This window comes from Arvicola amphibius, chromosome 1, assembly GCF_903992535.2.
Source record: "Arvicola amphibius chromosome 1, mArvAmp1.2, whole genome shotgun sequence".
NCBI classification, from domain to species: Eukaryota; Metazoa; Chordata; class Mammalia; order Rodentia; family Cricetidae; genus Arvicola; species Arvicola amphibius.
The window spans coordinates 145,492,903-145,515,853 of NC_052047.1; the positions used below are offsets into that span (position 1 = coordinate 145,492,903).

Genomic DNA, 22,951 nt, shown 5'->3' on the forward strand with positions numbered 1-22,951 from the left:
GAAACACTATTTACAGAGAGAAATGTCCCAGTAGTTAAGAGCCCTCGAGAGGACCCAGGTTCGATTCCTAGCATCTACGTGGTAGCCTCCTAGGATACCAGGCATGCAGGTGCTGCACACGTGCATGCAGGCAAAACATCCACACACAAAATAAAAACAAATGCATCTAAAAATCCCACTATTTACAGCCTTCCACCAGACCAGGTTTAACCAGCTATGCTTATTATCGGCCACAGAGAAAGAGGGGAGGCCAGATGGGGGCCTGGGGTGGAGTACCTGCACACCAGAGGTCCAAGGTCACCCTTGTGTCCTCATGTGTACCGGGCCACATAGGGACACCTAGGAAATGGGAAGGCCCCTCAGAACAAGAATTTGAGGGTTCTGGGGAGGTGGCTCAATGACTAAAGCATACACCACATAAGCATGCAGGCTGGAGTTTGGATTCCTAGAAGCAAGCCATCGAAAAGTAGGACAGATGTTGTAACAGCCTGTAATCCTACCAATTGAGAGGTAGAGACGGATTCTGGGGCAAGCTGGCTAGCAAGAGCAGCCAGAATTGGTTAGCTCTAGGTTCAGGGAGAGACCCTGCCTCAGTAAATAAAGTAGAGAGCAATAGAGAAGGAAGGACACCTTCAGGTCTCCACATGCATGCACACATACCACATATACCAACGTAAACTTAGCATTGCACCCACACATACATATGCAGTAAAATAAGATAAGCTGTAATTGGGAACAAATGAAAGAAAGTATTTACAAACCACACATCTGAGAAGGGTGAAGGACTGGGAATATATATATATATATATATATATATATATATATATATATATATATTTCTTACAGCTCAATAAGAAAAAGACGAGCAACCCAAATGGAAGATAGGTGAGAGACTCAGCAGCATCCCCCAGGAGGATGCACATGATGCCGTGCAGATCTGAGTCAACACGGAAACCCAGCCATGCTGAGACGCCAATCAGGAAGGCTACAGTCAGAGACAGAATAGAAACCCTCAGTGCTGGCTGGGGAGACCTGAGGGAGGGCGACCGGGGACATGCTGGGGCTCACCAAGCACACAGGAGTTCGGCAGTTCTTCAAAAATGAAACAAAGAATGTTTTAGAAGTCTACAGTTACTTTAGCACCTGGCAAGTTCATAGAGGGCTGTGGCCCAGACACATGTGTACACGGGTGCCCACGGCAGCTGATTACTGCAGGGAGAGAATGGAAACCACCAGGAAGTGACTGCAGAGGGAACAGCACAGACGAGTGTGGAAGGAGGATTGGAGCAGGCTAGTAGCTTGGAGGGTCCCCCTAGACAGAGGGGGCTTCCTACTCCTCAGATAGCTCTGTCTGGAACACATCTCAGGTCTCCTGGGCTATGCTCAGCTTCTAATAAACCGAGAGACAGAGACTAAACCCCATGCAGCAAGGGTGTAGCCTGAGAGTTGAGGCTTTTCCTTTTAAGTATGGGGATCGCAGGCTCAGCCAACACCCTGTTGTCCCTTTAGTTAGGTTCCCTGCCTCCCAGTCTTCCCACAGGCAGGCTCTTACCGGTGGTACCTTCGTGGCAGAGCCTGGGGTCAGGGGCTCTTCATCTCTGGGTGGTGACTGGCCATTGGACTCCATGTCCTTCCCTGGAAGACAGTGGGTAGGACTCCTCAGAGAGTGCCCTGGAGGCTGCCTGGGAGGGGCAGGAAGCCACTAGAGTGTTGTGGCCCTGAGAGGTGGAGTGAGCTTCAGCAAAGGGTCCCAGAGGCTCTGGCCAGGCCCTCACAACCACAGAAAGGAAACGGGAGGAGCTGGCGGAAACGGGGGGCAGCTGAGCCAGTGGGGTGTGACCGAGGCCCTTGGATCACCAAGCAAGCATGGCACCCAGGCTCAGAGGCACACTGGTTCAAAATCCAGGACTCCGGTAGTCCCGGAGTCTTGCTCCAGAGTAACTGAAGAGGTGGGAGGGAGGCTTGGCACCTGGAACCCTGCCCTGCTTCCCTGTACTCTGCAGCCTGAAGGAGAGAGATGATGGTGGGGTGGCCTGAACCAGCCATGGGTATGATTTGGCTATTGTCACCCGCTGCCTGGGGAAGGTGGTGCTGTGGTTTATAAGAGGCCATGAGTCAGTGGTGGGGTGAAACTCTTCCTGAAGCCATAGGCCAGCAATGGGTATAAGGGGAAGGAACAGTTGGGAGGCTAGGTGTTCTGTAGATCACCTCCTAGGAACTCTGGGAAGGGCTGGGCAATGGGGACATCCTCTCGAGAAAAGCTAGGACAGTGACCTATGGAAGTAGTTCTACCCACCAGTCAGAGAGCAGTAGCCATCTGAGGTCATCTGACATCCTGATCTAGCATGGTGACTACTCCCCCCATGTGGCTGAGCCTCAGGAGCTCCCACTTTCTGCCCATACAGCCCCTGACTCAGGCCTTGGTGACAGGGAGGCAGCTGTCCACTCTCAGAGGCCACATGTGGAAAGGTGCATGCTGATGGGGAGGGATCATGCTCCAAGCACCCAAGAGCACAGAGGTGTCACGTCACGCCAGTGCAGACAGCCTGGTATTGGCTCTTTGCCGCCACACATACCCTGTCCACACCCCTGCTCCTGGAACCTCTTGCATTCCTTGAAGAGGGCCTGGTGCTTCCCAGTCCTGCCCTGCCCAGTCAGTCCTTCCACAGATCAAGTCTTCAGAAACTGACTGAGGCTTGCCACTACCTCCTCTCTTTCCCTCCTCCCCACGGGAACCCAGTCTTCCTCTCCTCTCCTCCCTGTTTCTATGGCACAGGTGAATGATGCCTGTGGGTTACATCGTAGGCATCAACCTTCCTTGTATGCCAGAGACTGTCCAGAGTGCCTTCCTCACTCTGAGCCTCAGTTTCCCCTTCTGGTGGCTGAGACTGTTGATGGCATGACTCTCCTTCCCTGTCATGACCTTCCACCTGCCTCCTCCTCAATCTGCACCCAGCCTTGGGAGGTAGAAGAGGGAAGAGGGCAGGGCTAGAGTCCTCAGGAGCAGCGTGATCCCACTTCCCACTCCTCAGGGACTCCTGAAAGGTGTGGTAAGGCTAGCTGTTACCTACAGCGTAGAGGGCTCAGCTCGGACTTGGTTATGGGTGGGCAGGAATGGAAGCCATAGGTCCAGAGGCTGTGAGAACATTCTTTGTGGTGGGGTCCACATTCCAGGACCCAGAACTTCATCCACAAGTGGCATGGAGGTAGCACAGACTGAACTGTTCCCTCCCAGGGTTCAGGACCTCTTGGAAGTGGGACATAGGTACTGATGTTGCCTATGTTTTATAAATGGGTAAACCGAGTCCCAGTAACCGATCTGCAGGCACCTGGCTAGGGCTGGGTCAGGTGCCGATCCTCACAGCCCCTGTTTGATACAACTGCCCTCTGCCGTCCCTAAGTTGAGTCCCTTGTTAGCAAACTTGGTCCTTCAGCATGCTGTGCACCCTTTGCTCATGAAATCCTTAAGTCTCCTTCATGTGGGAGCCACCCTCACTGGCCATGAAGGTCCTGGAGGGGTGGGACACCAGCTGAGCTCTCACAACTGCAGGGTCAGGGGGACCTCTGCTTGCCCATGGCCTGTACCGACCTGGGGTGATGGGACCAAGCTCATTTTCGCATCCCAGAACCAGGTTCCGTGGGAGCTTCCGGGGGTCCGTCTTCTGTGGAGTAGACGCTGGTGGACACAGCGAGAAGCGGCGCCGGAGAAAGGCCTCTTCCTTCATGGCGTGGGTACTGGGGGGCTTCTGAAAAGAAGAACGGGGGGCAGGTGGTCAGACCTCACCTAAGGTCAGGGGGAGGGTTCCAATGAGTCCACAGAGAAGTCAAGAGAGGACAGACCAGGTGACCCCAAACTGTCAGGAGATAAGCTGGTAGGAGGCACCATAAGGAGACTGGGGTGTCCTGGGGTGTCCTTCACCCGCTTGTTCCATTTTAGGGCACATGAGATCCATGGCACTGCCTGAGTATCTCTGGTCTTGTGTGGGTCCCTGGACTTGAAGGCCTGAACAAGCTGAGAAGGTTCAGGTGTGCTCTGACAGGTTCATACCAGCCAATGACATCACCTACCTGCTAGGAACAGCCCTGGGAACAGGAGAGGCCACAGGGGAGGAATGACAGCCAGCCACTCCCACACTCTCAGCCACTGCAATGCCTTCAGCAGGGCCCAGGGCCCCACAGCCTCACCCGAAACAAGGCCTGCCAGCTGAGCACAGGTGATCAGCCACCTCCCAAGCCTTTCCCTGTTGACTGAACAGAACCCACCCAGTCTCAGCTACTCTTTATATGAGGAAAACCACAAAGGCCCGCCTCCGGAGTTGCCTGACCAGTTTTTCAGTCTATTGACCAGCTTTCCCTTGCCGAGCTTTCTAGGGACATGGCCTGAGCTTTTTAGCTGGCCAATAGCTTCCCAAAGAGCCACTTTACTCCCTCTTTTTCCAATGGCCTGATCTCAAATAAACATAGCTTTCCTGCTGGACCAGGTGGGGCTTCAGGAACGAACAGGGACCCTGGGGTGTCAATGGTTCCAGTGGTTTCTGTCTGCAGTCTAAAAAGCCTGTCTGTGACCCCTGTCTACTTCTTTATTCAGCTAAGATTCCCTGGTTTGTACCAGGCCCAGGGCAATCAGAGCAAGCTGGACCCTTAGGGACCTGCAGGGGGTAAGAGGGCTATCTCTGGCAGCATAACAAAGGGTGTTGACAGAGTTGGCTTGCCACACCTGGAGCTTCACTTTCGTTAGGGATTGAGTAACACAGGCTTGGGGCAGGGTTTACAGTTGACTCTCAGCAATCCTATCATGCCATCTGCAGTAAGTGTGTCAGGGGAGGGTGTGTGTAAGTAACTAGAGGGACTCATCGAAAAGTGCACCCCATGCACACCTCATGCGCACTACCTTGTCTTCCTCACTTCTCTCCATCTACCTAATCATTCATTTACACATCTGTCTGTCCTCCCTCCTCTCCTTCCAACCATCCATTACTCACCTCCCTACTCATGTATCCATGTGTCAGTCATCCATTCATCAGTGTATCCATGCATCATCCACTCACTCACCCACCCTTCCATCCAGCATCCATCCATCCATCCATCCATCCATCCAGCTATGTATCCATCCATCCATCCACCCATGCATCATCCACCCACTCACCCACCCATCCATCCAGCATCCATCCATCCACCCACCCATCCAGCTATGTATCCATCCATCCATCCATCCACCCATCCATCCATCCATCCACCCACCCACCCATCCATTCTCTCATTCTCTCATCTTCCCTTCCTAAATCTTTCCAATCAGTCAGCTGACCAGCCTGGTTCCCACTTCCTTCTCATTCCCCCTACACTCAGACACACGAGGTGGGAGGGGTAGTGACTACCCAGCCAACATGAACAGAAACCCCCCCCCCCCCAGCCCCCATACAATTCAGGCGTACGCCCAGAGCCATTGGCTCTATAGCTGACACCTACAGGCCAGTGGTGGCCCAGCAGCTTCCTTCAATCTGCTCGCTCAGCAGGAGGCTTCAGTTCTACAGAGCTATCCTGAGGCCCCTACTCCCCTGTCCTTTGTGCCCTGCCCGTTAGAGGCCTGCATCTGGAGGACACTGTCAGACACTACGTGTGTGTGGGGGGGGGTACATCTCACAGGCCAGCCAGTCTCGTAGTCCCGAGCTCTGCCCACCTTCCTTTCACCTACTGGACTCCGGCCTCTTCACAGTCCTGACAAATGCTGAGCCCGAGCCTGCTGAACGACCTCTGTATGGCTCTGCTCTGCTCTGCTCTCTCCATGTCCCCACCCCTATTGTGCAGGCTGGGTTTTGTCACATTCCACTCAGGAAGAGTGTCCTCTGGGTGACCACTCTTTGGCTGCACTGTGTGCATTCTCTGCATAGCACTGGAGGCTCCTAGACAACCCCCCTGGCAGTTCTTTACTTTGTTAAAATTCTTGGCAAGAGAGATGGCTCATTTCATAAAACGTGCTAGACAAGCGAGAGGCCCCGATCTCATCCTCAGAACCTATAATCCCAGTGCTGGGGAGGCAGAAGCATGTGGATCCCTGGGGGCTGGCTAGCCAACCCGTCCGGGTCAGATCTGGAAGGCCCTCAGCTAGTGAGAGTCCCTGTCACTCTGAGGACTGCACCTGAGCTGTACACACTATGCCACACATGTGTATCCTGTACTCAATGTTGCACTCTGTCTGGTTCTGTCTTGCCCACCACGTGATCCCACCACCCAGGGAAGCAACAAGTGAGGCAGGTCCTGGACAGGGACCTAGGAATGTGGGGCTATATATGATGTCCGCAGACACTGTGGAGTAAAGCTGCGCTCCCTGAACAGCGTGCCTCCTACACTGGGCGCAACCCAGGTCTCCAGCTCAGGGAGGAGTTTCAGAGAGGTGACCAAGGCAAGGGCTGCTGTCCACAGTAACCACCACAGTCACTGTTTCTAGCTAGTGGCTAAGAGCGCTTGGAATGGTTAAGGAATGGGGTAGGAGGCGGGGACCATCCTACATACAGAGGGAGCTGTCAGTGAGCGCTGGGCCAATGGTCTCCTCCCAACAGAGCCTAGTTGTCAGGGTCCTGGGAGCTTAGCCCCTATGTATGCCCACCCATGGGAGCTCCAAGGGACGAATGGGACTAGAAAGAAGGATGGATGAGGAAATGGAATGCTGGCGGCGGCAGCAGAGACCTGGTCCTCTGAGTGATTTCAGGAGGACTATTTGCCCACCTCTGGCCCATGAGCCTTCTGGGAAGTCTCCTGGACTTTGACGCTAGGGACCAAGGTCCAGCCAGATTCTCTGGATCCCGAATTCTGCTTACCCAAGGTCACTAGAAGCCAAAAATGTGCTTACCCCAACTATTTCTCTAACCAGAGTCAGCAAGGCCACCTCAGACCTCACTGTTACTCAGTGCCATCTGAACGCAGCTGGTCCTTGCCCACAGTTCCAGAGCCCCTCCCTGCTGCAGAGGAGCCTTTCTATGTTGTTGTATCATCCCCTGCTCTCGTGATCCTCAAGTCCAAGTGCACGAGGGGGCCCTGTGGGACCTGAGAAGAAAACCCAAGGCAAGCATGCAACACACCGGGACCTGCTGGGGTTCACGGGTGGAAGTCTAGGGTGGTGCCATTTCTGCCCAGGGGGGACCTAGCCCAGAGACCCTGACCCACTGAGGTAGGATCACACAGAAGGCCAGGCCATGAGGCAGAGGCCATGACCAGCAACACCCAGTTCTGGCCCGGCCTCAGAGAAAAGCTTTTGTAAGACAGGAACACAAGGCAATCCAATAGGTCAAGGGCAGGCTGGGGAGCCAGGACTCCCCATGGAATAGCCTAAGCCAGTTACCTCCAGAGTGAAGGCCACAACCTCTCACTATGCAGTAAGGTGTGGTCCTGGAAGGCCAATCAGGCAGGCAGGAGTGGAACCGGCCACCCAGCGCCCCTGTTTGGGAGTGAAAAGCTATCAGTACAGCTTGGGGTAGCCCCTGTGATTACAGCAGACGATCTTCCCCCAGTTCTGTGTCAGTCAGACCCACTCCTTAGGGCTACAAAGGCTGCAGGTGAAGCATGGGTGCCACCTATCTTCCTCCTGTGGTGTCTGGCGGGAGTGGCCCTTATCTGGGCAATTCTCACACGGCCACTCGGCCTGGCCGTCAAGCTGACCTCTTTGCATCTGGCTGTAGAGCCCAGCGAAGGTAGGGACATACAACCTTCAGGAAGGGGGCATTTAGAACGGGGCTTCAGAACCCAGACAGGTGACTCTGAGGTGTGATGGGAGTATGGTTGAAGTATGGGGGGTGGGGAAGAAGGGGGTGCACTCCTGATCCACAGGGAGTCAAAGCTGAGTGTCGAGGCAGTGACACCGGGAATGCCACGAGGCCCAGGCAGGGCCCGCTTGCCGGCAGAGCATATGGAAATGGGGTGGCGAGGGTGAGTCTACAGGCTATATTCTGAGTGTGGCTAGACTAGGGGCAGGTAGGAGAGGAGGAGAAAAGGTGAGCCACCATATCCACCCCAGTCAGTGTATGGCCACTGTGTATCCATGTACCTGGGCCTGGAAACAGCAGGGGCTCAGACAGCTGACTTGTGGCTCCCACTCACGCCTAAGAGTCACCGTGTGGCTATCTTCCCGTGACTACAGGTCCTCCTTATGCATTTTCTCAGGGCTTCCGCTCTCTCCTGCCCAGCTGAGGGTCAGGAAGGTAGCAAAGCAAGAGCAGGGGGAGGAGGCAACTGCAACTCTTACCTTGGCCCCGCCCTCCACATGGACCCAGACAGGCGCCACAGAAGCCTGCTGTGGCATCAGGGTGATGCTGCTTCCCTGTTCCATCAGTGCCACGTCCCTGTGGACAAGGGTCTGGAAAGTGGGCAAGGATCCCTGCCAGTTGGGACACCTCGTACCGTGGGGACACCACCACCTACGCCATCCACTCTAAGAGAATATCCCTCCATCTGAGACCCTCAATCCCCAATGAGGACATCCCTCCCAGCTGGGTCACCCCACCAAGAAAGAGCCAGATCACTGACCTCTGGCTGCCTTCCAAGCAGGGATCTGGCTGCAAAGCACCACTCCCTCCACTGCTGACAGACGCCCACCTTCAGCCCAAACAATGGATTCTTTGTGGAGAAAGGTCAGGGCCACACAGGAGGAGGCGTGGAACTGTGATCTGGGCCCAGGCTCGCCTGAACCTCAGAGGAGGAATCAGTGAAGTCTCCCATTCCCAGACTCCCTTCGTCCACCTGCACACTCAAGTGGATGGGGCATTCTGACCTAAGTCCTTTCTGTCATCCTGCAGAGGCCTGGGGACCACAAGAAGGACCATGGCTGCTTGGCCTCAGTTGGCCACATTCATTTTCCAGCTATGTGTAGAGTCTTTCTCTGAGTGGGGCCTCGAGGTACCTGCAGCAGCCAAGTGATCTCCCATGGCTGGCTCTGTGGTCTTTGGGTAGCTTCCTTACCTACAGTCCCTGGGGAGCTGCTGGAGGGAGGCTGGCCAGGGTCCCTGGGGAGAGGTGAGGCTCCAGATGCTGGGGCTCTCTATCATGGGTAGAGACCTCCATCTCTATGTATGTGCTGATGGTTCTGTCTGAACTTGGAGTCTCATTAAAGGCTATTGGGGGGGGGGGTCAACCCTTGAAACCAGCTCAGGGGTGAAGGACTATGGCTTATAAGCTCAGCTCTCTGCATGCTCACTGAAGAATGGACAGACTCTATAGAATGATTGCAGCTACTACTTAAAAGGCCTGTCCCCACCATGTCCCGTCCAGTCCTTGCTGTCCCATCCAACTGAGATGACATTGATTTTGGACACAAACTGCAATAGGAGCAATGCTCTTGGTGGTCATGCAAGCTGACATGGGGGACTATGGAGGGCGGGAGGAAGAACAGAGGATAGTGCAGCCAGGGAGAGGGACCTACCGGGGTCAAGACCTCTGCCCCACTTTCAGGCCAGACTCAACATGAGTCTCCAGACCCCAATATAAAACAGATGGGAGGAGGACCAGGCTTCACAGGGACAGACAGACAGACTTCTGGGAAAAATTCTACTGCAGAGTCACGGTCAGCCCTGTACCAAGTGGGCCTACCTGAGGGGCTCTCGGAGGCGGTTGGTGTTACAGAGACGCCCCTTAGTTTAGCTCTCCCACTCTAGTGCCCAGCATGCCATCCCCAGTGGGATGGTGCTGTAGGTCACCATCTACCCTGGGTGGGGACTGATGGAGCGACAGACAGCTGCCACTAGGTCACCCAGCAGGAAAGCTGGGTGAGTGCTGACAGGAATCGTTTGCTGACCTGGTCTAGCCACTCACTTTTCCCATGTAGGCTGTATGACCTGGATGGGCCACAAGAAGACTGGAGGAGACAAGGTGGTCACGGTCTCTCTTGCTTCCTCCCTATAGCACCAGGGACCCAAGGCCCAAAGGGCAGCAACTGCCAGAGCTGGCTCTGAGAGACCTGTACACTGCCCAGACACCCCGAGCTCCTTCTTCCATCCACTGTTCACCCCATCCCTACTGGGGACTCCTGTCTTAGGGAAGCTTATGCTTCCTGGATATGGTGGGCCTGCTTGGACTCTGGACATGGCTTCTGCCCCTCAATCAGAAAGAAGGATACAAAGGACCCAGCATGCCAGTATCTCTAAGATGGCAGGTGATCTGGCTAGCTGTATGAGCCTGGTGTCTGAGACCAAAGAAATTGCCAGAGGGACCTCTGCTGCCTGCTGTCCCCATACCAGTCCTACCATGGGATCTGTGGGTGCCCAGCTACCCCGCACATCTAGAAGCTACCACCTGTGGGGTGTAACAAAGCCGGACTGGCCCAATACTAGGGAGCAAGGTGGGGTGAGGGTCTCTCCACATTGCCAAGCAAGGCCGCAGGGGTCCTGTGGCAGAACCATACCTTGGAATGTGAAAACTGTCAGGAGGCCCTAGATCAAGTGACCACTGGAGACAGACACCCCATACTTTCTTCAGCTCTATCTGATGAGTGTCAAGGGTCACAGGTGTGGGACCTTGGAATTGTTGTGAGGAGTCTAGTCCAATGTCAAACACTGAACAACACCCACATCAGACGTGCCCACTCAGGCCCTAGTGGTACTCAGGGGACAGGGCCGGTGATACCACATGGTAACTAAGGTCTAGTCTTGACCCAGTCCTTGCTCTAGATCACCTCGGGGAGGCTTGTAACATATACTACAGAATAGCCCCAAATTACCTCCCATCCTCCCCTGTCCTCTGGTACCAAGAGGCATTCCGCCTTGAGAGGGTTGAGGAAAGATTTGCATAGTTGTACACCTGGGCTGCAGTAGAACTTAAAACCAAGAACCCACTATTCCAAAGGCTTGAGGGGAACTCCCAAAAGCACCCTTCTGGGGCTCCACCATGCAGCAGCTCCCCTCTTTGTGTTCACCTGGTCACAGGCGCTTCATGTTAGTCTGGTCAAATTTTGTATCAAACTGTCCTCTCCCCTAGACATCCTGCTCTTCAGGAAATAAGCTTCCAGATTGGGGAGTGAGGAGCCCCTCCCTCAGATGTAATGAGCAACAAGTTCCTCACTTGCTGGAGGGGTAAACTGAGCCCCCTGATCCCGTGAGCTCACATGCCCCCTGCCAAGCTGGAGAACGACTCTCCCAGAGAGGCTCCTGCTCACCTGGGCTCTCTCTCACCTGGCGTGGTCAGAGTTCTGGCTTCCTCCATGCAATGCTTCAGACCCCACCTGTCCTTCTGCCCTAGTCTGTGGGCCGAGTCACACAGCCCCCTCTGTTGTCCACCCCATGAAAGACTTTCAGAATGGCCTGGAGTGGACACAGGACCTGGGAGCTTCATGCAGTTTGGGTTGTCAGGGGGAGGGTTACACGGTGAAATGCGAAATGCCCACAGGGCAAAGCTGCCACTGATACCTAGGTTTGGCAAGTTCAGTCTCATCAACTCTTTCGGGAGCCACCCCTGCGCTCCTGCCCCTGCTTGCTGAGTATGGCAGATGTCAGGCAGGCAGCAGGCCCCTCCCCTTCTTCACTACCTCCCATTGCCCAGAAGAATTCTGGTGCTTGCAGCAATAAAGACCCTGGAGATTTAGAGATGGCTCAGGAATTAAAGTATTTACCGTGCAAGCATGAGAACTAGAATTTTGGTCCTCAGAAACACATGTAAAAGCCTGATGGGTGTTTGGTATCCCATCCGTAATTCCAGCTTCAGAAGGCAGAGACAGGGGATTCCCAGGGCAGGCTGGCTCAAGGAAGATTAGCCAAACCCACCAGCTCTGGGTTTGATTAAGATCTTCCCTCAAAACAACAACAACAACAAAAACAAACAAAAGACAAAAAACAAACAAACAAACAAACAAAAAACAGGTGGAAGAGTGATCAAGGGTGATCCCTGACATCAACCTCAGGCTTCCACACAGTAACTGCACACGTGTACACACATTCACATGTGCCCACATATACAAAAAAACATACATGCACACACGTACAACACATGTAAAATAGGGAAAAAAAGGAGGGGGAAAGGGTCCTGAGGCTTCTAGCACTCTCTCCTGCCTTCTCTCTATTTGACAGATGTGGTAACTGGGGCACAAGCAAACACGGAGTCACACACACACCCTCTAGATGACTGCCAGCGTCTGTGGGGACCACCAACCAGACCAAGATGGCCCAAAAGAAGAAGAGCTTTGGGTGCAGACACCTGGGGCCCACCTTCCTCCTTGCTCTGCTCTGTTCCCACCAAGAACCCAGGGCCCCTCTCTACTTGATGCTCAGGGGACCCCACCCACAACCCTCCCTCAGGCTTCACGCCTGGTGGTTAGTTCCTTTCCAGTTTTCATATAGGGAAACTGAGACACAGGAAAAAAGAAGTCAACTGAGTCCCACAGTTTGATTTAGTTCCGGAGCCGGAGCCTCTCTGCTAGCCAGCCGGACGTCCTGTACTCACCCGAGGCCAGGGTCTCCCACGGCCGCGGCCTCAGCCCTCAGCCTCTTCTAATCACTCCAGGAATTAGCTGGCAGCCTGACTGGGCTGCTGCTGGAGCCCAAGCAAGCGAGAGACGGTGGGCAGGTGCAGGACCCTCGTGGATAAGCAGCTGTGGCAGCCCTGGGCCCCAAACCCTATGCTGCGGGTTACAACCTCAGCTGGCCCCTCCCTGTGCTTTGTGGGGAAACTGGTTCCGTCAGTCAGGTGAAAGCTACAGCGAAAGCTGCAGGCCCTTCTGACAGGTGGGTGGGGCCCAGCACTGCCAGGTGCCATTCTCCACCACACCCCAAGATAGGCATAGTGTTTGTGTGAGGGGTGACCAGCCTATGGGCCTTGGTGCTGGTTTCTCGAGTCACAGGCCTCTGAACCCACTCCCCAGCTCCAAAGGTCCACAGGTGGGTGCATGGGTTTTCAGGTGAAAGAAGGAACTGACCATAGGGCCTGTCTGTCCACTCTGGACTATCTCTATGGAGGTCTCAGCATGCATCCTGGCAGGGGTTCCAGTGAGCACTGTGCAGCCGCTCTTCCTCCATCTTCTTAGCCTGGTCTAGCCCTCTCCTCTTCTTGTCAGAACCATCAGAAATCCTGGGTCAGTCCCTCATGAAGAAGCCCCATTACTCAGATGGATCAGGGTAAAGATTACTCCCCGCTACCATTACGACACACCGTGATTGGTCATTCCACCAAACATCCCAGGGACCATGGCCTGACTCTTCCACTCTTTAGCAGAGTCCCTGGAGGGGCAGAAAGACAGACCACTTGAACAGTGAACCACAAGGGACACCCAGTCCTCTGCCATGGCTGGCCAGTTTACTAGCACCGAGACATAGAGGGGTCCAGAGACACCCCACCCCCGCAGTGGTCCCAAGTCCCCAGAGCTATCAGGGCTAAGAAATAGTTCCAGAGGAGAAGTGAGAAGGCATGGCTCGTCCTTAACATTCCCTGGCCTAAATTTGGATCTGTACGCTGACATTTTGGTCACACTCTGAAATGACAAGTTCTAAACCAGAAGCACAGCCACAGGCCCCGTGAACAGCAGGCGACAGGTGAGACAAGAGAGATGCTTGCAGGCTGTGTTGTAGAGACCATGATGGGTCCCTGGTCACACGACACTCTCAACCCTTCCCATGCCCAGGCATTTTAGGGACACACACCTCTGAGTCTGATGCTACAGCCCACTATCCCTGTCTTTGGGGACCGTTCCTCAGGAAGTGAAGCCTTCTAGACACACTACACCCAGGCCCTCAGCCTCCTTCTGATGGAAAATCTAGTTGATGGGGGCAGGGCCTTGACACCAGCTTCCCCAAGAGGGGGTGCGTTCCTCTGTGGGGCAGCTTTGACAAAGGACCACAGACAACGACTTAAAGGTTTATTTGCTCATGGGTCTGGAGGCCCCAAATCCAAAATCAAGGTATCAGCTGAGTCACAATCCCCTCAAGGTCTCCAGGAGAGGGACCTGCCTGTCGTTGCACCTTCTGGGCACCCTGGGCACCTCCAAGCGTCTAGTGCATCTTCCAAGAATCTATGTGCTTCTTCTTTTGAGGACTCATTGGTTCTCCATTCTCCCCCAAATCCAGGCTGATCTCCACTAAGACCCTCATTCACACATGCAAAGACCCCACGCCAAGTAAGACCACTTTCAGACGCCTGGGACGAGGGCTTGGGCATATGTGGGGCAATATTACCTTACACCCTACAAGGAACTTCTGGGGCATGGGGCCTGGTGGAATCCTTGGGGAGAGGGGTCAGCTCGTCACCCTTGGGAGGGAACTCTGGATGAAAGAAGGCACACACAGAGAGAGAGAGAGACACAGAGAGAGAGAGAGAGGGAGAGAGAGAGACAGAGACACACACACAGAGAGAGAGAGAGACACACACACACACATACACACAGAGACACAGAGAGACACAGAGAGAGAGAGAGAGGGAGAGAGAGAGACAGAGAGACACAGAGAGAGAGAGACACACACAGACACACACACACACACAGAGGGGGGGGGCACATGGGCACACAAGCATGCGCATCACATCAGAGGTGCCAAATGCCTCAGCCGTCAGCTTCTGTTTCCTCTACTGTGTGGTCAGGGCAGGGGAGCTGTGTGGCTGTGAGTGGCCATCGAGGCAGCTTCCTCCACAGAAAGCCAGTGAAGACCTGGTCCCAGGGGTAGAGTCCCAGGTCCCCAGGGAGCAGACAGTGCAGTTTGATTTTCCTTGTTTGGATGAGGGCTTTTGGAAGACTGTTTTTCCGTTCCCAAGGAAATATGCTGATGCAATGGCTGCTGTTCCCTCCTCCTGGGGTTGTTCCTCTGGGGCAGAGGATCAGACCAAGTGTCTCAGAGCTTAGGAGGGACCCAGGAGCACATCCAACATGGCCAGGCTGGGCACTTAACGCAGAGGTGTGGACCTGGAGAGGTAAGCTCAGGTCTCCCTCGGGGCCAAGACAGTGTGGAATGCTGAGGCTCAATCAATGCCTGTGCCCATTAGGGCAAAGCACAAGATCCCTCAGGCTACCCCTCCTCCTGGGAGCATCTCCCCATCAGTTACACCAACCCTCCTTCCCAGCTCCTCGCCCACTGCCTGGGCAGCCTAGGTCTCACCCCTGTCTTCACTGCTCACATCAGTAAATAAGATAGCACACTATCCCACCCCAGTCCCCAGCCCAGGACTGATTGCTGCTGAGTGGTGTTGCTAGTGTAGCATCGCTCTGTCCCAGGGCCCAGCCCCTTCCTCCACCAATTCCATCAGCTGGGTCTGCAATGCTGCCTCTTAGCTCATCTACCTCAGAGTCTCAGGAGCTCTTGACCACTGCCTAAGGGTATAGAAAGTGGTCTTTGTCCCCCCAAAACATACATCTAAGTCCTAATCCAGGAGTATGGTGTCTTTGGGAATAGGGTATCTGTAGAGGTAACTAGTTAAAAGAGGTTCCTAGAAGAACTGGGGTCCTGTTGGTGACAGAACGGAGACACAGACACAGAGAGAGTGACATGAAGATGCAGGAGGGACTAGAGGGTTGTGGCCGCAGCTTAGTGACCCCAGGTATCCAGAAGCTGAGGAATTAGGATGGTCCCTCCCTGATGGTCCTCAGAGACAGCCTGCCCTTATCCCCACCCCGAGGAAAGACTACACAAAAAGGCTTTTCTATTGTTTTGATATCCAGTGTCTGGTCCTCTGTGATGGTGGCCCAGGATGATGGAACCCTGGCTGAAGGGAGTGGACACTCCCCACCCTCAGTGTGTGGCATTAGAAGTCTCTGCTCCCAGCAACACTTTATCTAAGGTCTTAGATAAAGTCGCTGCTGGCAAGGTGACCCCCTGCTATGCTAGGTCATCCCTGCTGGGCTAGGTGACCCAATTGACCCACTGCTATGCTAGGTGACCTGTAGGCCCATATTTCTGTATAGTGTGGCTACCAGGCACATAAGCCATAGGCCCGATCTGAGGTGGTCACGTTGCTCTGCAGACAAGTTGTCTGCCTAACAAAGATCAGGATGTGCAGCTCCTTCCACTTTGCTTATTAATGTAGATCACCTGAGGAGAGGTGTTGGCTGAAGCTGTTCAGGATGTTTGGTGCTCCTTTCTTTTGTAATTTGGAAGATGTCTTATAGAGATGCTAAATCAGGCCTACGTGACAGCTAGCGTGCTCGCAAACGGGTAGATGCGAACGTGACAAAAAGCCATTCACCTGGTTACCTAGGAGACAGCCTAATGTATTTTCCACGCTCAATTGATGTGATGGTATATAAGTTGTTTGGAGAATAAACACGGGAGATCATCAGATGGTCAGGAGAAAAGACCCTGAGATGCCCTTCAATGATGACCGTGTAAGTTGTGTTTGATTATTCCTTGCGTCTCCGTACCAGTCTAGTTAGGGAAAATAGTTATCTGTGTTGGACCCACACAGGCCTCAACAGTGACCCACTGCTGGGCTAGGTGACCCTCGGCTGTGCAAGGTGACCCACGGCTGTGCAAGGTGACCCACGGCTGCACTCAAACCCAGCTGTACAGCCTATCCCATCTCAGGGGCTCCCCAACAGCCCCTATCCTCTCCCCACAAAGAAAAGAAGGGCTGGAGGTGAGTTCTCATCCTGACTCCCTACTTAGCACTAAGCCAGATCTCCTGCTCCTCTTTGATCCACTGCTGCACACCTGCCTGGCAAAACCCAAAGGGAAATCAAGTCGCCTCAGAGAACTGTTGTTGGTGCTGCAGGGGCCATCCCAAGCCCAGGAGCCGGGTGGTGGTTCTCGGGGCAGCATGCCGCACTGAGATGGCTGAGTTCCTGGCAGGCAGAATGCAGACTGTTCTCTCCCAGGCCCCACATGCAGGGTGAGGCTGGTCAGCTCCCAGCCCCTGTCCACTCCTAGGGAAAGGCTCACACTCAGAGCTCTCAGAACCAGCCCCCGAATTTCCTCTTTACTCCCTGCCAGACTGAATGTGTCCCTGTCACCTGCATTTCCTGATGACACTGGCAGCTTGGGTGGCCTCACCTAGCCCAGTCAGGGAAGCATAAGATCTGCCTTGATGCTCTTCTGATCTCTGGACGCCATCAAGGAAAGGGGGCTGGCTCCCATGCCTCCAACCCGCTCCTCCCTCTCATCTGTTAGAGACGGTGCTCCTGGCAAAGCCCAACCTAGGAGTGTTTGGGGCCAGTCTGGACTACATGGTTAGCAAAAAAGATAAAACCACTTCAAAAATTACAAACCAAAAAAAGATAGTAAGCATTCAGTGGCTATAGTATAGACAGACACAGTACAGCTAGGCACTGGGCTCCTGGATGTGATTTAATTAGCCATGTGGCACACAAGATGCTAGCCAAGTGCAAGAGCACTTACTTGAACTTGGGAAGTTGAGGCAGGAGGATCCTGAGTTTGAAGCTAACCTGGATTAGATAATGAGTCCTGAGTAGTAGGGCTGCCTTGAACCATCCCTTCGTGAGCAGGACTCAGTGGCAACCTGTGGTCTTCCTAGGTTAGCACATCCTGTTCAGCCATACTCCTCCATGGCTTCCTCACCCTAGACAGGTCCCGAGGGCAATCCCAGGACAGCCCATCTCAATACCATGGCTAGACAGGTTTTCCTTTCCTCCCTCGTGGTTCCATGTGTGTCCCTCAGGAAGCCGCGGTGCTCAGTCCAAGAGGACAACCCTCCATGAATAGAAAAGGCTGGGTCTTGGTCCAAGGCTCCTCTGCTAGAACCTCCCAAGCTCTCAAGGCTTGTTCACATTTCTAACACCACCACTTATCTGGTTGCCCAGGCAACAGTGGACTTAGCCCCTCCCATAGGAAGTGTAAGGAGTCTGGAGCTGTGGCATAGGCACAACTGTAGAACACTGTGGTATCTCTCTAGAGTCTAGTGTACCACTGTGTGGGAGACACTGCACGGTGCCAGTTCCAACCCCAGCTTTGTATAGGGTGGTGACCTGGGGAAGCTCTAGTCACCTCTGAGCCTCAGTGTCCCCATCTGTAAAAGGAGATGACAACAGTGTCTACTGATTAGAGTTATTTTAAGTGCAAGCAGAGATTAGTCACTAAAAGCCTACAGGGTTGGGGTCGCGGCTATTGGCAGAATGTTTACCTCCTAAACAAGTGAGGTGGTGCATGCCTGTAATCCCAGCACTCAGGAGGTGGGAACAGGAGATCAGCAGTTGAGAGTTATTTTCAGCTATACAGCAAGTTTGAGGCCAACCTGGGCTACCTGGGACCCTATCTCAAAACACTTTTTAAAAAGTAAATAATTTTTTTAAAAAAGCCAAAAGGGCCTACAAAATGACTCTAGTCACAGGAAGTGGGTTATTTCTTTAATTACTTTTATTTTCTTATTATGTAGCTAGCCTTGGATGGCCTGGAACACCATATGTCAACCAGGCTGGCCTTGAACTCACGAAAGATCTCCTTGCTCCTCTCTGCCTTCCGAGTGCTGGGATCAAAGGCGTGTGCCACCACAGCTGGCAGGAAGAGAGCTATTCCTCATGTGCACCTTAAGGTCACAAGGAACCGAGTACCTGGTGCCTTGACGCCAATCTACTTCCACTGAGCATGGAAAAGAGTTCAAAACTTGGATACCAGCAGGGTTAGCAGTGCGATCTGGGAAAGAAGCCCCAGCGCCTGAAGAAGCTCCTAGGGTCCACAGTGGCTGACGGCACTGGGAGGAGGCTCCAGGGATGACGAATGACCACTGACAGAGGGTACAGACGCCTGCTGGAGATACACAGCTTGTTTCCCGTACAGGCAAGGTTTGCAAAGAAATGGGAAAGCGGGCACGGGTTAAAAATAACGCTCAGGGTGAGGGTGGCTGTTTGTGTGCAGTCATTCATTAAACTGCAGTTTACACCAACGGGAAGCTAGGGCTGCTGGGTGACACAGACCCAAGTTGGGAAAACTCCCAAATGACCCACGTGGCCAGGCCACCAGGGATGGGCAGTTGTCCACCATGCCTGCCTGGGAGGAGCCTCCAGCTTTCCCCCTACACGGCATTGGAGTTCTCAGCGTCTGAGAGCACAGGCTCCAGCGGCAGGAAGCCCTGGGTTTTCTCCCTCCTCTTCCATAGGCAATATTCTCAGGAGCGCTAGGCACTCTGGGAGCCTCAACTGCCCAGGAGTGCTGAGGGCACCCTCCAAGGTCTACAGGAAGTACCTGATAAAGGAAACGCAGGGAACCAGGGAAGAACCCAGACCCCTCACTACTAGTGAAGCAGCGAGTACCTAGGAAAGGCAGAACACCAATGGCGCTCTAGCCTGTGGATCCTGGCCTGGGAATCTATGATTGACAGGGTGAGGGAAGCCCTACAGTGGAAATGACCAGTGACTGACAGGGCATGACCACGGAGCCTTGTTGGCCCTGCCCAGTATGAACCCTGAGGGATTAGTGCTTGGGTCGGCATGCTCACCTAAAGCTTGGCCCATGGCCATCCTAGCCCAGGCTTTCTGGGCCACAGTTTGAATAGGTGAATGCTGAGAACATTTATGTTGTGTGTTTATGGGTACAGAAGGCTATAATCACATCACAGCACACGTGCAAGGCAATGTGGCACCACAGGAGGTGGCAACAGCGGGCCCTGTGCCACCACTGACTCCAGGCAGACCCTGCCATCCATCCGTCAGACTCTACCCTTCTGGATATTCAGGCCCTCAGGGAAGGTCAGGCCAATTTTTTGGTTTTTAATTAACAAAATGTATTGGCCAATTAGAAACACTGGAGGGCCTGGCAAGCATTGTGGGAACAAGCTTTTATTCTGCAAGCTGGGTGGGGGGGGCACGCTCTCTCTAAAATTCTCTCTCTAAATGGATAAGAGAAATTGGAGTCTTCTTGAACAAGAGATTAGATAGATGTGGTAAATGGATCCCCTAGGGCCAGGAGAGTCAGGAATGCCCTTAGCTGGAATGTAATGACACCCCAACGGGCCGCTGATGGGCACCCTTAACCATCCATTCCTTAGGAGATCTTCACAGACGCGGCCAAGGAAACCTGGACACAGTATTCCAGCCAGAGAGAACCGAGGCAAATGAGACATTTCCACACAAAGCAGGAAGACAGCAGGCCCTGTAACCAGAGGGCAAAAAGGCCAGCCGCCCACGCTGTGCACCACTTTCTGCTGATTCTGAGATGCAAGGAGAAGGAAGGTGTAAACAAAATGAAATCCCAGAGCTCCAGAGGCTGACTTCGAAGCCAGCCTGGGCTACAGAGTGAGACCCTGTCTCCAAGCACCAAACGACGCAGATGGAGAATGGACCATATGTATATAAATGAAGGCGGAGAACGGTGTCCACTCATGAAGGTTCATCATCCAACAACGAAGGCAGTAAAACCATGCCTGGAAACGGCCACTTGGACAACCTGAGGCTGCAGGGCCCTGGGGAAGGTGCAAGAGCTGAAGGACTGAACAAGGTCCTTTCTCCCTTCCTCAGCAGCATGACTTTGGTCTCTCAGAGCCAAGCTGCAGCAAATACAGACAAACACAGGTGCCTTGATAACGCTGGTACACTAGGCCTCGTGCGGCTGGCATGGCTTCTGTGATTTTATGTGGTTTCTGTGTTTAAAGCTTTCAAGATGTTTAGCTATTAATGTGTTTTTATTAACAAAAGGAAGTGTTTCTCTCCATTCTGAGAACCCTGCCATCTCCAAACAGAACTGTGGGCCCTGCCCTTTCAGTGTGTGCTCTCACCAAGTTCTCCCAGCATCCCTATGAACCTGGCAACATGGTGGCCCACTTCACAGGCAAATGGGGAAGCTGAGGTCTGGACAATCAGGTCCACTTGGCGCAGAAGTTCCCATGAAGTTTACTGGATCCACGTTCTAACTGCACGGGTACTTGGCATCCATGACAACAGACTGCCACTCAGACAAAGCACATGGGTCAGAAGCGAGTAGCTCCAGATGGAAGTGTCTCAGCCTTCTGGGGCACGTGGCTTCATGGCTAATGATCCAGAGTCTATATGCCTCTGTACCCAACAAAACACCTAAACCACACAGACATGTACACAGCTATCACGTGACACTCACTGGCGAGAGAGAGAGAGAGAGAGAGAGAGAGAGAGAGAGAGAGAGAGAGAGAGAGAGAGAGAGAGAGAGAGAGAGAGAGAGAGAGAAGAGTGGGCTCCACTAAGCCTGGATAGGATGGGGCCAGCAGCAAGGAGATCATGGCCCATTCAATAAGTGAGTCTTTGACACTAGGATAGGACACTATCATCTACAAAGTTCACACTGTGGAATCACACAATTGAATTACGAAACAACAACAACAACAAAACCCAAACTCATGCCTCACTCCAAATACAATGTTTTAAGTAAGTTTTACAGTTTTGTCTTGGGCTATATTTATTACGAACCTCGGCTACGTGAGATCCATGGGTCACAGGTTAGACATGCGTGAAAGAGGGCTAAGGGAGGCCCATGAGATGGCTCACTTGATAAAGAAAGGCACTTCCGGCAAGCCCCATAACCTGAGTTAAATCCATAGAACCTACATGGTAGAAGAAAAAAACCAACTCCCACAAGCTCAGACCCCCACAGGCGATGTGTCAAGTTTACTCCTCTGCCCCCCAAAGTTATTTCCCCCCCCCTTTTTTTTAAGGAAGGAAACGGCTGGGTGTGAGGGCACACATTTTAATCCTAGCAACCAAAAGGCAAAGACAGGCAGTGCTTTTTGAGTTCAGGACCAGCCTGGTCTACATAGGGAGTTCCAGGCCAGTTAGGACATACAGTAGTCTCAAAAACAAAACAAATAAAAGGTATATCAAGTCAGACTAAAGAAGGGTCACCCTGTAAAAGGGGTGGAGGTCCAGAAGACATGGGTGGTGTGAGCCAGATCCTGGGTGCTAAGCCTGCCCCAAATATCTTGTGTCTACTATACATGTGCTAGGAGCACTGGGTTAGTGCCCCAGACAGAGACAGGGACAGGCCTTCCAGTCAGGGAAGGACATCTGTGAGGACAGACAGATGCAGGCAGCAATAAGGCTCAGCTAAGCTAGTACCATGTTCAGGGAAGGTCCATAGCACCAGTCCTGTGTTCAGTCTGGCTACTACCACAAGGCTACTACCGGCACCAGCTGCCTTGAGTCATACTATAGGTCGTACAGACTGAGGGTAACTGTACCCCTGGCCACAGGGACTGCACACCTCACTCTTCCACCTTCTAAATGAGGTTCTAAAAGTGTGGCCCAGGCTTCCCCACTCAAGTTCTCCTGAGAAGGTGGGCACTGGTTATGGTGGTCACCATCAAGGAGGGCTTGTACTGGCAAAGAGCCCACTGGGATACACATAGGGGAGGGAGGGCAGCAAGGATGTGGGTCCTGTCGGTCTGGATTCATGGAACCTGTACCAACTGACAGGCGCTCTTAAGAGGCCATCGAGGCCATGTAACCAATACAACCCCTTGGGGGCCAGTCATCAACAGGGAAGTCCTCTGTCCCCTTTCCCCATAAGACTCTATAACAGATCACCTGCCTGGCCAGCAGGGATAACCAACAGTGGCCGCTGGGACAGGACCAGCCACTAAGCCCTATCCTAAGCAGCCTCACCCTGGGGTTAACACACTGGGTCTGAATTTCTAGGTCAAAGCAACAGTCCCTTTTACATCCCAAACTCCCCATCAGTATGTAGCCAAGTACCCTCCTCTTCCCAGCAGCCTCCCCTGCCCTTTGGGGACCTGCTTTCCAGGGACTTGTCATTCTGTTGCTATTCAGAGGCAGAATCTAGGCCTCTCAGCAGCTGGGGCCCACGCATTCCTGCAGGTGCCAGGCCCAAAGTGGAAACCCAGCATAGCACCACAGTGGGTGAGTGCTCCCTTCAAAGCTGGCTGTTCCATTCCTCTGCCCACAGAGGTCAAAGAATGCCACAGGGTCATCAGGTAAAGGCTTGTTGCTCATGCTGGTACCCATTTTTCACATCCGCTTCTGTCCTTTCCACACTATCCTGGTCCAGGGACTGCGGGACAGTAGGGTGGGCTTTGCCTCCCATAGCAGGTACATCAGCCATGGAGAGGCCACAAGAGGCTGCACGTG

General features: G+C 53.4%; 1 protein-coding gene across 1 annotated transcript in view; it reads right to left on the reverse strand.

Moving 5' to 3' along the window:
- Osbpl5 (oxysterol binding protein like 5) overlaps positions 1–22,951 on the reverse strand; it is a 56,232-nt gene that overhangs the window by 27,198 nt on the left and 6,083 nt on the right. Inside the window, exons 2-3 of the mRNA XM_038331070.2 lie at positions 3,590–3,746; positions 1,553–1,635 (exon numbers count right to left, since the gene is read on the reverse strand). Coding sequence (XP_038186998.1) covers positions 1,553–1,635; positions 3,590–3,725 — 219 coding nt within the window. The 5' untranslated portion in view covers positions 3,726–3,746. The remainder of the gene's footprint in view (positions 1–1,552; positions 1,636–3,589; positions 3,747–22,951) is intronic.